Consider the following 15,099-nt stretch of genomic DNA (forward strand, 5'->3'; position numbering starts at 1 on the left):
GAGGGGACTGTGAGGTGGGCGAAGGGCATCTGCCTCACGGGTTTTGCAGCTTTATCAGGTGCTTTTCCAGAGTCGTACCGGGTAGCTTGCAGCCTAGGCAGGAGCCTGTGGTCTCTGCTCTGCTGTGTCTTGTAGCAGAACTTGCCCCCAAGAATCAAGGCTGTCCTGGCACGTACCAGGCAAAGCCGAGTTCTCTTCTCGCCCGTGAATGGGGCTGATATGAATGGATCTTAACACAGGGATATTACCTGAGGTTGGTTAGGAGAACCAAGAAGAGGCAGCCCAGTAAGGTACAAGGCCACCGCACAGAGGTCAAGGAACCGAGAAGCCATTTCCCACTCTGCCTGATAACCTCCTGAGCCAAGCTTCGATGGACCCCCATCAACAGGGAAATCATATTTGCTAACATGCGTTGAGAGCTCACGTGCCAGCCACTATGTTAAGCACTTTACATAGACCATCTCCAGTCCCACAAAGATCCTATTTTGAACCCTATACCCATCATTGTCCTCACTAAAAAGATGAGAAAACAGGGACTAAGAAGGATGAAGTAACATGGAGAGGGTAGAGAGTAGAGGGTCGACCCCAGGGCGGTCCAGCAGAGACAGGTCTGAAGACCCCAGAGTCTTGTAAGGCCTCATCTCCTGCCCCTCTCACGTCCCTTCACCTCCAGGCACATGAAACTTATCAAGATTGTTCAACACCCTGAGCTCTTATCCTAGACAGCTGTCCCCTTTCGATGGAGCACACAGTTCCAGTTTCACCCCATCTCGGATGAAACCTGTGTTAGTTCCCCATGTTGCTGCTCTGACAAATTACTACAAACTTAGTGGCTTAACATGACACAAATTAATTTTCTTAGAGTTCTTGAGTTCTGAATTCCAAAATGGGTCTCAGCGGGCTAAAATCAAGGTGTTGGTAGGGCTGCGTTCCTTCCGGAGACTCTAGGGAGAGTCTCTTTCTTTGACATTTCCAGCTTCCAGAGGCTGCCGGCATTCTTTGGCTCGTGGCCCCTTCCTCCGTCTTCAAAACCAGCAGCGTAGCATCTTCATCTCTCTTTCTTTCGTTCTCTCTGGCCTCTGCTTCCATCTTCACATGTCCTTCTGTGATTCTGACTCTCCTGCCTCCCTCTTACGAGGACCCCTGTGATTACATTGGGCCCACCTGGATGATCCAGGATACTCTCCCCATCTCGAAATCTTTAACTTAATCACATCCGCAAAGTCCATTTTGCCATGTAAGGTAACGTATTCACAGGTCCTGGGGATTAGGATGTGGGCATCTTTGGGGGGCTGTTGTTTAGTCTAGCATACCTTCTCTTCTGTCTTTTCTGATGACAGATTGCCCAACTGTCTTCTAATGCTCCCATAGTCCTTTGCATGTTTTTCCTGCTGTGACAGTCAGCCTGGTTCTGTCGTAATTGTTCAACTGTCTGTCTCCCCAACTAGACTATGGGTGCCTCAATGGCAGAATCCATGGCTTAACCCTCTGGTTGTTCATTATCAGTGCCTGGTACAGTGGCTGACACACAATAGCTACTTGATAAGCATTGGCTAAAGAATGAGTGATGAATTAGCCTGTGATCCCAGGCAAGACACTTCCTCTTGAGCCTAGTTTCCTCATCTGTGAATTGATCTTGGAGACCTTTAGCTCCATGACCTTCTCCCATAGAGATTCCGAGGCACAGCCGACTTTGGACTTTGTAGTAACTGAGCTGGACCTGCCTTCTCAGATGGAACTGTCTCCATGCAATGCCCATGTAGGTGGCCTCTTTTTGGGGATCATGACATGTCTTTAAGTCCCCAGCGGGTACGGTGCATTGCTCCAGAATGTTGGCTCAGCCACTGCAGAGCCTTGGGCAACAGGCCATGACAGCCAAACACTTTTACCCAGGTCTGTTGAGAGTAAGTCCTGTCACAGCAAAAAGACATGTCTAGACAAAAATCACATGCCAAACAGGAGAGGGTTTGGTCCCCTCCCTCACTGCTTACTAGCTGAACGCTTTCCAGAGGAGGAAGGCAATGGCAGCCAACACAGACAAAAAACCTACACGGTGTCGTGAACTCAACACAGAGACACGGACACGCAGGGGCAGAAGGGCAGGCACACTGATGTACATCTTCACACATGTGGACGGAGGTGCACAGGACAGAGGCACGTACCCAGTCGTACCCAGACACAGACATCCATCCTCTTTCTGTCACCAGCACTCAGAATCACAGATACACAGACAGGCCAAGGCAAACACAGGCTCATGCTCACCCTCGCAGTCTCCTCTCTCACAAACACACACACACACACACACACACACACACACACACACACATACACACACACACACACACACACACACACACACACACACACAGAGCCACCCCTCCCAAGATGTGAACTCTACAGCTGGGCTCACCGTTCCCACCCCTGGCGTAACCCAGGGACCCGGACGAAGGGACAGACATCGGTTCATTTCCTATCTGGTGACAACTTGACTATCTGGCCACCTCCTCCCTGACCCTCCAACAGATGGCAAATTATGGGGCCCTGGGAGGGGTCAGGGCAGGGCCAGGCGGCCATTGCTGTGGGTGCAGCAGAGGAAGCAGCTGCTCGTGAATTTCATAAACATGCAGCAGAGTCTTTCCTGGTTTTCCTCTTGCAGGGTGTGTGGCTCAGCCAGCAGTTGCTCTTTTGTGTGCTGCTATCTTCCTCCAGGATGTAGGGAAGGGCAAGGATATTCTTTGTCTCTGCCGCAGTTAGGTGACCCTGGGAGAAGGGACAAGTGAGAATGTGAATGGAAGAAGGGTTCAGTGATGACAGCCCCCCAAGGGGAAAATGGGGCACAGAGAAAGGATGGGACACACCCAAGGACACATGGTGGCAGAGTAGGAACCAGATCTCGGCTCTCTTGATCCTATCTCAAAGGATTAAACTAGTAAACTCCAAACACATGTAGTCTATGCCCTGAATTTGTGAGATCTCCTTCTGTAACAGGAGATTCCCATCTGTTTCCACTGGATTCATTCCACTACTGCCTGGGCACAGGGGAATGGATGAAATGACCTCCCGAATCACTTCTGGCCCTGCAAAAGCCTAGCTCTTTGCCCAGAAGCCCTGGGGCTGACCTTGTCATCCTGGGCCTCTACTCTCAGGTGGGCAGGGGTGCCAGGAACCCCTGGGTGTGGGAGAGAGAAGGAAGCAGAGGCAGGGGTAAACTTTGCCCCCCAGTAGATAATGACAGTTTGCACAGTTCTTCTAAAATCTCCTTTCTCATTCCCCTGCTGAGATGAATGGGGTAGATGATGAGGCAGAAACTCAGAAGGGGGAGTTGTATTCCTGCCACTTAGGCATATTGGGCAAGTCACTTCCTCTCAGCTGCCTTTTCCCACCCCACGATGTGGGGATGATACGTCTTAACATCACCTGATCTTTGGATTGAGGATTCAATGAATTAAAGGTGCGTCATGCTTGACACATGCAACGCATTGATCGGATGTGTATTGCATGTTAAGTATGGTGCCTTGTTTTAAATATTCACAGCTGAAAAGAATTGGTCCTTAAAGAGCTTAGAGTGCAGTAGTTTCCCAGCCATGATCCATAATAAGAAATACATTATAACCCAATAGAGGTACCCACACATAACTAAAATATTGCACAAAATAAGACTTACGCTTACTGTATGTGATACATTCTAACATTTTAAACTTAACCCTTAAGAATGCTGGTAGTAACCACCCAGTAAATTGATTTTAAACTTACTAATGACTTGTGACATGCAGTTTGAGAAACACTGGTCTACTGGGGACAGGCACGTAAACACACAAGTGCAGTAGAAGGGCACAGCCGTTAGGATGGGATCCTGTCCTGGGGATAGTGGGGGCTTGAGAGAGGGGAGAGCTCATTCTTCGTGAGGGTGCTGGAAGGCTAGAAGAATTCCTGGAGGAGGAGAATCTTGAGCAATGAATGGATATTTTCTGAGATACAAAAGATAAGGAAGGACATTTCGTGCAGAAGGAATAACACAAAGACATGGAGATGGATGGGAATATGGTATATCTTGTGACCCTAAAAAGCTCAGAATGATGGAACTTGTGGAATATTTGGGGGAAGTCAATAATAGTAGCTCTCTTTACCCTTTCAGCTTCAAAAGGTAGGATTTCTAGAAGTAGGCCCCTGCCTTCCTCCAGCCTCTGTTATTCTTGGGTACCATGTTCCTGAACTCTAGCTGATACTGGATCTAGCATCTTAGTGACCGCCATCAGCCCTCTGGGTCCTCCTTACCAGAAACCCTCCTTTGTATTAGCCAAGAAGTGCCTTCCTGTGATACTCCTTACAGGGCTCAGACACCTATTCTCCCCCAGAATTGCCCACGACTTTCCTCTGCTGCTCCAAACCCTCCTTCTTTTTACGGGACCAGCTCCCTTCGTGACCCTCAGTAGCAGTGATGGTCATGAACGATGGTAACTGAGGGAGGATTTGAAGAGCTCTTTATAGGTATGAAGCATTTTCATGTGAATTCTTCCATTTAAGCCTTACAGAAACTGTGAGAAGGTAGACTTTTAAATAATGATAGCACACAAATGCAGGGCAGACCCATCCTCTGAAATCATAAACCTCTTCATTTTGCATAAATGCAAGTCTAGACTAGAGTGCGACTTGGCCTGGGTCATGCAGCAGTAGCAATTTGGGGACTAGATCCTGCTGTCTGACTCCTCGTATGACACTCCTTCTACCTCATCAAGTTCCCTTTCAGGTATACCAGGAAATTACTCAGTACGGACACTGACAAGTTCCCGTGCCAGAAAGTCACGGAAAGGCCTCTACTGAGGTCAAAAAAATAATTATTGCAATCAAGTAACTCCCATTTAGTCAAAAGACAGGGCTGCCAAAGATGACTTTTCTTTAGATGACACTTATTATACTTAGGGCATGAGAGTGAGCTGAGACCCAAGGCAAAGAAAATTATTCCTTAATCAATGAGATTGTTTATTACGGTAGAGCAGGATGCCCAAAGGATATCCCAAGACCAGGGCATCAGGGTGTATGCAACAGAGGCAGCCCATGGTTTCTATCCTCACAAGGGGGGGTGGACTAGATTTGTTGAGGCTACGCTTGCTGGGCTCTGAGCACAGTTCATTCGCTTGAGTATCTCATTGTCTAAAGGGGAAGCATGACATAGCATTTATAGCATTATGTCTGCACTCGAGCCTATAGGCCTCATGCTAAGACGGAAGTTCATTAAAAGTTCAGTGTGGGTACCAAAGAGAGCAGATTCGAGCAGCTTAAGGAAGGGCTCATGGATCCTAGTGTATAGATAAGGAAGCTGCTCTCAGAGAGATTACAAGATGTCTAAGACACACAGCCAGTGAGTGGCAGGTCTACGGCTTGAGCCCGTCTGTTCATCTCCATGGACTGTCCAGTAATGGCTCTCCTCACTTGAGTCTACATAACAAACACCACTAGTGTTTGTTCAATGCAGATTCTAGGCCACACTTCTAGTAGGTCTGGGTGGGCCCAGGAACCCGCTTTTTCAAGAAGCATCCTGCTGATTCGGAAATAGATGATCTGAGGATTACACTTTGAGAAGCACTGGAATAGACAACTCTGTTTTCTTCTGATTCTGATTTCTTACTAATTCTTCCACTCTTATGTTTATTTGCTCTGTGTTGGCATCTAAGCTCAATGAGGGCTTATAAAAATTTCGATATATAAGGATGTGGTGCCTGTCTTTCAAGGAGTTCTCTTACACACTCTCAGGAGTTGAAACACTCAGACTCCAGAAATATTTAAAGGACAATTTTGTTGTCATAATCTGCCCTTAACAAAATGACACTCGGCTTGCTGACTCAGCAATTTGCAGCAATGGGAGTGGGAACCTGGCTGCAGACGAGACTTTTTGTTTCTGGCCAGTGGTTCTTGGTGAGCTCCAGGCAGGCAGCACCTCGGCCAGGCTGGGCTGTGTGCTCTGGGCACTGGCATCTCCAGAGCTGGTGAATGCCGGCAACGAGACATTGGAAGCATCTTCCTTTTTGATTGTGCTGACTCATTCCCCAAAATAGCCCCAGAAATTATTGGACTTTGAGAGCATATCCTATCCGTCCCGTGGAAAACTCCCATCTCATATGGTCTTCATGTCTGGCTTGAATCTATACAGACTTTCACCTATTTGTCCATATTCTCAATCATTTCGATTTTCCCCTCTCTAATTTTCCTTGTTTCTAGTTCCTTCTCTTGTTTCTTTTCTTTCCACCCAAGGGGCAGGGGAAGAGACGTGACTTGATGTGGGTAGGCACTGAACACACAAGCCAGTGATCATGGCTCTGTTTATTAACAAGCCCCACTTGCTCATTTTGTGACATCATATAATCCCTTGAGTAAACCTCTGAGGTAGGTACTGTATCCCTCATTTAGGTATTTTGCTGAAAATGGCAAAACTTGGATTTAAAGACAAGTCTGTCCTACTACCAAGAGCAAAGCCTGTCATCAGTGCTACATGTGTAGGATGGGGAGTGGGAGATGGTGACCCAATGGCACCGTAACAAGAGTCTCCATTTAGAAGGAGACTCCTGTGCATTTCTCATCTCATCACCGCCAACAAGATTCCTCCAGGCAGGAGTTGCCTTGTTTGTGTGTAGGCTTGCTCTTGGTGGAAGGGCTTCATTGTCTTGAGTGCTTGTCTGAATCAGATTACTACACCCTCAGATCACAGAAAAGCTTGCCTTTCTGACTCAGGAGAAGGTCAGAACCACTTTCCCAAGCAAATATCAGAATATCAGAATATTAGAGGGCAGAGGAAAGCAGAGCTGTAATTTTTTCCCTAGCATAGTTACCCAAACTTTAAGAGTTTCGTTGAGAACAAGTGAGAGATTTCTAGAGTTTGAAAACAAAACTAGAAATAAAAGCATTATGTCCCCCTGCACACATACATGCCGCCTCCATCAACGGCAGTTGTGTCCTCAACGTTTCAAAAACCCATCTCTTCTTTGTCTTCACTGCATGGTGATCTTACAGGACTCATCCTCTCCTAGATTCTGCAACAGTGTCCTGACCGGGACCCCTGCCTTCAGGCCCTCTGCTCCCTTTCTGACGCCTTCTCCTTCTTAGATAATCATGATCTTAATGCAAGTCTTCCCAACGTGCCGCTTCCCTGTTTCAGCCTTGACGGTGGCTCCTCGGTCTGTGCCATACCCCTTCTCAATATCTGGCTCCCCCTCCAGCCTCACTGACTGCTCAGCCCTCCCTGTACTGAGCTTCCTGCGGCTCCTGAACGAGCTGCGCTCCCTCACTCCTGTGCCTTTGCACGCGCTACTCCCTTTGCCTAGAATAACATTCCTGGCATTCACCACCTGGCTTACTCCTACTTATCCTTCAAAGCTAAGCTCAAATATACCTCCTTTGGGGGAAGCCTTCTAAGGCCCTCTCCCCTCCCCTTCAGCCTGGGTTAGATGCCACATTCTCTGTGTTGCTTTAACACCCCGGCTTCCCTCTGTCATAATCCTCAGGACACTATTGTACCGCTCTATTTACCTGGATCTCTCCCTCGTTGCCCTGTGAGCTCTTGGAGGGCAAAGAACTCTCTCTTCTGTATATTTATCATCTCAGGGCTTTGGCACAGACCAGATGTTCAGTAAGTGTTTACTGATTGCACTTTTCAAAAAAGCAATTTGTGAAGGCAGAGGAGAAGAGAAATGGAATTGAAAGCATATGCTCAGGGTAGGAGAACTTAAAACTCTCCGTGGTGCTTCGCACATAGATTTCGTGTTTGCCAAGACTGTCGTCTGATGGGCTCTTTCACACCACAGTGGGGCTGTGGGCTGGGAGTGGGTTTGTCCCTCAGACCTGGGGTAGCCACCTAATTTGTGTAGACCCTTCCCAGCCTGGGCCTCTGGGTTTTCTTTCCAGGTGGAAATCATCTTCTGCAGGAAATAGAACTGGCCTTTCCTAGTCCTTTTTGTATTCTGCTGTTCAAGCATGAAGACGGAGCCCTGTTTGAGTCTTGACAGGATCGTGTTTCATTATCCCCCAAAAAGTGTTTGTGTAACCTCAGGCCACGCTGAAGGCAAAATACAGCTTAAGGGGGGATCCTGCTGGACCCGACTCCCACTTTTTATCTTGCCGCTGGGGTGTGTGCATGTGGCATGGGAGGGTGTGGTCCCCCTGACATCCGTAGGCGTTCTCCGTGCTGATAAGATCCAAGGCCAGAGTGCTTGCTTCCAGTGGAAAGAAGTGGAGGAATTCAACAGCAAGCATTTTATAAGCTCCTGGTGGTGAGCAAGGCTCAATGCAAAGGGCTATGGGTGATGTGGGATGATTAGGGATGGGCTCTATCCTCAGGAAGCCTCTCATTAGGAAGAAAGACTGATGGGCAAAGTTTTGGAGACACGAGAGGACGTGGCTTACTCTAGGCCCAGACACGACCTTGGTACCCACACAAGGAACGCCTTTTATTGAACTATGTGCCAGATACAGGTTCAGTTCTTATCGAGTACATTCTTGCCTTTAACCTTCATTTCATTCCTATCTTGCAGTTCGGAAACGGAAACTCTTAACATGTCGTGGATATGAGCTCAGGAAATTAAATTGGGAAGTCAGCCAGTAGATGGAGGTGGTGTCGGGATCTTGAAGGGAGGGATGTTTGCGTGAGAGTGTCCCCTGCTGTCTTTGCCCTCAGCAGATGGCACCCAGGCTGGGAGAAAGATCTCTAAGATATGAGATCCGTAAGAGCCCTTATTTGGTGGGGCTCGCTGCTAGGCTGGAGAAAGGAGTTCAGAGCCAGCGATGGAGAGATTGACCGAAATCTCTTCCTCTGGGACAAAGTGAAGGAGGAAGGGGAAGGTAATTTCCAGGTAGAGATGAGGACATGGGCTCTCCACCTGTCAGAGACGAGTTGAAAAGTTTAATGATCGCCTATAACTTTAATCATGTTTGTTCAGATTTCCTTATACTGGGGGCACCTGAAACCCCCCTTCCCCACCTGTTTGTAAAGGGTTCCTGTGCAGGGGAGCCTAGGGCCTCCTGGCAGGGTTGGGTACAAACCTTTTCTCTCCTGGTTCTCAAGCTGGCCCTGGCTACGAGACAAACCTTTCTGTGCCACGGTTCTCACTGTTCACACCTCCTTAGAAAAGAAAGAGGCAAAAGGCTTAATTTTTTCCTTTGCAAAATGGTACATTCAATAGCACTCAGGCTGCAAATGTCTTAAAATGTTCCATTTCTTGGCTAATATTTCACTTTCTTGCTGTAGGATAGAAATCGCCTAGCCTTCTTTGTATATATATATATATATATATTTTTTTTTTTTTTTTTACCAAAAACTAGTAATGAAATGTTTAAGTAATATATATATAATGGGTACAAAAATTCAAAACATACAATACAAAGGATTTTATGGTGGCCAATAAATAAGCCTCTGCTTCCCATTTTCCTTCTAGTCACCCCATTCTCCTGGGGTAACCAGCATCACCCGTGTCTTGCTGTGATTTTGATTGCACTTTGCTGATGGCTGTATCACTACAGAGAGAACACTGTGGAAATTGGTTCAGCAAAGGATCCAAGTCACTTCTGTGGCCAGGCCCTGGCTGCAGAGCCTTGGTATTGGTGCAGTCTTATTAAGAACTTCATTTTCCTGCCTATAATGTGCCCTGAGTGAAGTCACAGGGCCATCATTATTAGCGAGCACATGACCATCTGCAGGACAAAGACTCTTCCATCCAGAAAGCCGTTAGCCATAGGAACTTTGATGTGTTTTAGCCGCTAAAACACTAGTGGCTAAACTCAGCCATGTGTTTCCTATTAAATTACATGACTGACAGCTGCCTCTTATGGCTACTTAGTACAAACTCCTGTTGCTTAATGGCTCAAATGGATATCTGTGTATTTATTTTGCCACCTAATACAAAGCATAAATTTTTCTTACTCTGGTAACTTAGCAAGTTCTTGAATCTTTCATCATAAGCTAACTGAGACCGGAACTATGCCCGAGCCATCCTTATACCCTTGTGGGTAAGCGTTCAAGTAAACGTTTCTCAGCAATTCTAAGAACGACTCCGTGAGGGCACATGCTCAGGAGGAGGAAGGAGGTTGGGAATAAGCGATAGGAGAGTTTTTGTTGACCTTTCCACCGGGTTAGTTGCTGACTCCTTCAGCCAAGAGACCCTGGCTTCTTGACCCCCATCAAATTGTTGACATCACTGGGTTTTCAGGAAAAAGTGATCACGACTGCTTCCTTGCTCCAGCTCCTGCTGATAGGAATTCATACTGGCTGATCTCTTTTGGTTACACCCTAGATTCCTTTGTGAGGAAAGGGAAAGTATCACGGACTAATGACGGTGACTAATTATGACTTGCTTCCTTTGTTTGAGAACTTATCCTTCACTGCTACTCATTTACCTTGAGAAACAAGGAAGTGGGGCTTGCAGATAGGGAGCACTGAACTGAGAGCCCAGGGAAGTGAGGTCTGCCCCTACCATGGCCGTGCAACCTCGGGCGTGCCACTGCCTTTCTCTGGGCCTCAGTTTCCCTCTCTGTACAAGAAGAATTGGACTCTGTGGTCTCCTTGGTCCTTCCCTATTTAAAGATCTACAGTTTGGGGGCCCCTTTTTCTAAAATCCATGCTCCTATGGCCTTCCCTTTGCCTTTGCCTCTCCCCAAGGCTCGGATGTCAGTGACTGATTGGGATCTCTGATTTTGTGCTTCTAGGTTTTCTTCGTGTCTGACCTCTTCAAGACCAAGACGACACTCTCCCTGCCTCCTTCTGCTATCAGGAAGGACATCCTTTCACCTGTGGACATTATCGACAGGAACAATCACCACAACATGGTGTAGGTGCCACCCACCTCCTGAGCTGTATTTGGAAAATGACTGCTGACAGCAAGTTTTTGCTGCTCTCCTATCTCATCAGACAGTAGAATGTAGGGAAAAACTTTTTGCCCGACTGATTTTTTAAAAGGAAAAAAAAAGTCTTACCTTGTGGCCTTCCAAAATAGGTAGTGTTCACCTATATGGAAACAACAGCAAACTAACAGCAAGTGCGGGAATCCTGGATGTGCAGTTGGTTTAAGTGTTCATGTTCTAGTGAACACAGGCTTGTTCTGGAACAAACACTAAGATGATTTGAGTAGAGCCTGCCGGTCACCTTTGTGACCTGAGGAATCCCAGGCCTGTTGGAAAAGCTCAAATTCACCTTGTAGCACATGATGCCAGAAATAGCACTGAATCAAGAAAATAGCCATTGGGGGCTCCCCTGTTGTGTCTCTCTGTCCACACCACTCGATTCTCCACTGTGACTTTGGTTCAGGAATCTTATTTGTTTGTTTGTTTTTGTTTTTAAATATAAGAAAAGAGCAAGTTTGCTCAGTCAAGCGATCAGATCCTGAATCCAAATTCCCAGTTGTGAAGCCTTATCACTCACTTCCTCAGCCCGTAGGCCAGCAACCACAGCCCCTCACTTTAGTGATTAGGTGACTCTTTGTGGATGAGTGAATTTCACAAATAGCACAATTTCAGAAGAGCTTGAGGGCGCAGGCCCTCCTGTGTCTTCTCTTGATGCACCAGCCTGTGATGCTGAAATGTCAATTACAGCATGCTGATGTTGTGTACATCGATCACCAGGGCACTGCCACGCTCAAGTATCACTACTTAGCTGGTTAGCTTCGGTTACTGCTTTCTTCCTGGAAACCCTTGCTGGGTGCCCACCGGGATTGCCTGGGAGCGCCCGGAGACGAGCAAAGATGTGGTCTGCCATCAGCTGATGGAAAGCAGCCTTCCATGCAAGAGATGGAGGAGTGAAGGGGGCAGAATGAAAAGTGAAGCAACCCTTTGGCTACTCAAAGTCTGAATGAGCCAGAGTAGCAGACGGTCTCACATCCCAGAGGCTGCCCTTCCAGATAAAGGAGGGTCTCTGGGGGATCTGCTCTTGCTAAGCTGTGTAAAGCACTATTGTCTTGGGGTTGATCTCTAGGGCAGTTCTTGGTAGGTTCTGCTGGGCAGAACACGTGGGTTAAATCTCCGTAGAGTTTCCTCATCCTCTCTCCGTAAGTGTCCTTCCAAGCAAGGTCCCACTCGAGGCAGCAGACAGGGACCGCTTCTACTGAACCTTTGAGGAAAGGAGGAAGGAAGAAATGCTTTCAGATCTCGGATGCAAACCTTTCAAAGGGCTAAATGTAACCACATGGGTCAACCACATACACATCCTTACAACAGAAGCCGTCCTTTCATTTCAACTTATAGCAAGCTATGATTTTTATATATAAATATTATATAAATAATGTATAAAACATTAAAAGTTAACTATGTAAAATATTATTTCTGAAACAATTTTAGCTATATCCACTATGACTATAAACTGTGTCTCGACCTGTGTTATTTACATTAGCTGCTTACAAAAGCATGGAGTTCATTTTTTTTTTTAATATCAACTAAAATATTGTAGTTCTGTGCTAGACATTGTTTTTACAATGAAAGAAATAACTGCAACTAGAGAAAACTGTATAAAAACATTAAATTGTCAGTATTTTTGTAAGGTTCCATTTTGTAAAGAGAATAATATTCAAAGACTTTTGTAGAATACAAAGTGAAAACTTGTATCTGCGAAACTATACTTGTATTAAAGGTGCTTTTTAAATAAAAGCTCATAACAACTAAGGAGGGAGTTGGAAGCTTGGAATGATTGAGGGGGTTGGTCTTGGGTGGGGGGGTGGGTGGGAGGAGGGGGACTTGAAGGCTGTGCTCCTCGAGGGGCCTCGCCTCCCCTCAGGGCGTCACCGTGGGATTCTCTCAATGGAAAATAGGATGGCCATGGTACTGTCGATAGGGGTGCCCCAAGCTCTTTCATCTCTGAGAGCCTGTTTGCAGAGGGAACAGAGAGAGCTCTGGTCCTGCTCTCCTCTCAGGCTCTTCTAAAGAGCTTTTGTATTCAAAAGGGGGGTTTCCTCGGGACAGGGGGAGTTGTGGGTCCCCCAAAAGCAGATAAGGAGCAGACTCTAGATAAGGTGTGCTTCGGGAGGTCACAAAGGGAGTCCTTTACCCAGCCGGCGACATAAAAGGAAGGAGGCTGCACCGCTAAGAATGGCATTTGCCTCCTGCTTTCCTTCCCTGTGTCTCCCCAGCCTGGAAGAAGAGGGGAAGCTGGACGTTCCCATTGTTTAAGCACCTGCGTGCCAGGCGCTGTGGCCTATTTGTCGCTTTTGATCCTTCCAGCAGTTCTTATTTTGAGAAATAAGGACTACTAAGGAATGCAAAGATGATGTTTAAGATCGTAGAGGAGTGAACTGCAGGCCAGAGCTTGGATTCATTTCCTATTTTGCTGCTGTAACAAATTACCACCAACTTGTGGCTTAAAACAGCACAAATGTACTATCTTCTCGTTCTGGAGTCTTTAGGGGCTCTGTTTCCTGGCCTTTTCCAGCTTCTAGTGACCATGTGCTTTCTTTGGTTTGTTTCATCTCTCTTCAAACCCAGCAACGTCGGGTCGAGTCCTTCTCATTCTGTCGTCTCTCTGGTTCTCCTCTTCTGCCACCACTTCTACATTTAGGGCCCTGATGATGGTATTGGATCCACTCATAGTCCAGGATAATCTACCTATGTTACAGTCAGCTGATTAGCAACCTTAATTCCATCTGCTACCTTAATTCCTTAATTCCCCTTTTGCCATGTCACATAACATATTCACAGGCTCCAGGGATTAGGACATGGACATCTTTGAGTGGACCATTATTCTGCCTACCTCTGGCCGCCAAAGATTCACATCCATCCCACAGGCAAAGTACATTCACCCTATCCCAACATTCCCCAAAGTCTCAACACATTATAGCATCAATTCAGAATCTCAAATCTCATTATCAAACTACATCATCTAAATAAGGTAAGGATGAGGTTCTGGGTTTAATCCATCCTGAGGCACAATTGCTCTCCATCTCTGAATCTGTGAAACTTAAGAAATAAGTTATCTGCTCCCAAAATTCTATGATGGGACAGGCATAGAATAACAGTTACAGACATTCCTAGTCCAAAGAGAAAATGGAAGGAAAGAGGGAACATCATTGGTCTCAAACAATTTTAAAATGCAGCCAGGCAAACTCCATTTGATTTCAGGGCCTGGGAATAAACCCATGTGGCTTGTGGCTTCCTTTCTGCCACCAAGGTCAGCCTGCTCTTCGCTGCTACACAAGCCTCACTCAGGTCCCTGTCCTAACTCAGCATTTTTTTCCTGTAAGTGGAGTTGTAACTTTGGACCCCACGATGCAGCGAGGGAGATTCTTAAGGCCAGAGTCCAAAGTTTTTCCTTCAAATCTAGGGGAACAAAGTTCCAGATAGACAAAATAACTTCCTGGCAGGAGGAGGGGGATACACAGCAAGTTAGTGGAGGAGCTGGGGAGACCAAATCAAGTCATTCCATACTGCTTGTCTCCCTGTCTTCCCATTATACCTTTCCAATAACACTTTGGGAATTAAAATAGTCTCAAAGAGAGAGAATGCCATTTCATGGGCACTTAAGGAAAGACGGGGCTGTGCCATAGTATGGCGCAGCTCTGGGATCCAGATCCAAATTATTTCAGTTATTTGTTGATTAATACTAATTAAGTACTCTGTACCAGGCACTGGTAAACACATGAGGTAGGACAGTGGATAAAAGGGGCGGGATCTCGGCTTCAGGGGAATTATGGGCTAGACAAGAATGCAAAAAGTCAAATAATCACACAACTAGGTAATTAAGAAGTAAGAAGAGTGTTATGAAGAAAGAATACAGGAAGCCATGAGAGATGTCATTTGGAGGACCTGTCCTATCTGATGGTGGTTTTCCTGAGATCTACCAAGGGCCAAAGCCTGTTTACACCACTTATCCACACCAATGACATGAACGAAAAGAGCTCTGCCAGTTGTAGGTCTAGGAGAAGAGACAAGTAAGTAATTACGGTAGCATGATAGGGGAGGAGGAACACATGGGAAGTGTTGCAGGAGCATAAGTAGAATGAGTTAGACTTTGATGTCCTCCATGTGGACCCTCTCCCTATCTCTGGTAAGCATCCCTTCTAGGACATCCAACCCTGAAAAAACATTCCAGCTTCTGCACGAACCAACCCTTCCAATGACGATAATTTTGCCTTCAAC

The 15,099-nt window shown here is 46.5% G+C and overlaps 1 protein-coding gene across 1 annotated transcript in view; it reads left to right on the forward strand.

Moving 5' to 3' along the window:
- PLPP3 (phospholipid phosphatase 3) overlaps nt 1-12,633 on the forward strand; it is an 85,905-nt gene extending 73,272 nt beyond the window's left edge. The window contains exon 6 of the mRNA XM_082413749.1: nt 10,690-12,633. Coding sequence (XP_082269875.1) covers nt 10,690-10,815 — 126 coding nt within the window. The 3' untranslated portion in view covers nt 10,816-12,633. The remainder of the gene's footprint in view (nt 1-10,689) is intronic.
- The last annotated feature ends 2,466 nt before the right edge of the window (nt 12,634-15,099 follow it).

The sequence above is a fragment of the Balaenoptera physalus genome (assembly GCF_965194825.1).
Source record: "Balaenoptera physalus genome assembly, chromosome: 1".
Taxonomy (NCBI): Eukaryota; Metazoa; Chordata; class Mammalia; order Artiodactyla; family Balaenopteridae; genus Balaenoptera; species Balaenoptera physalus.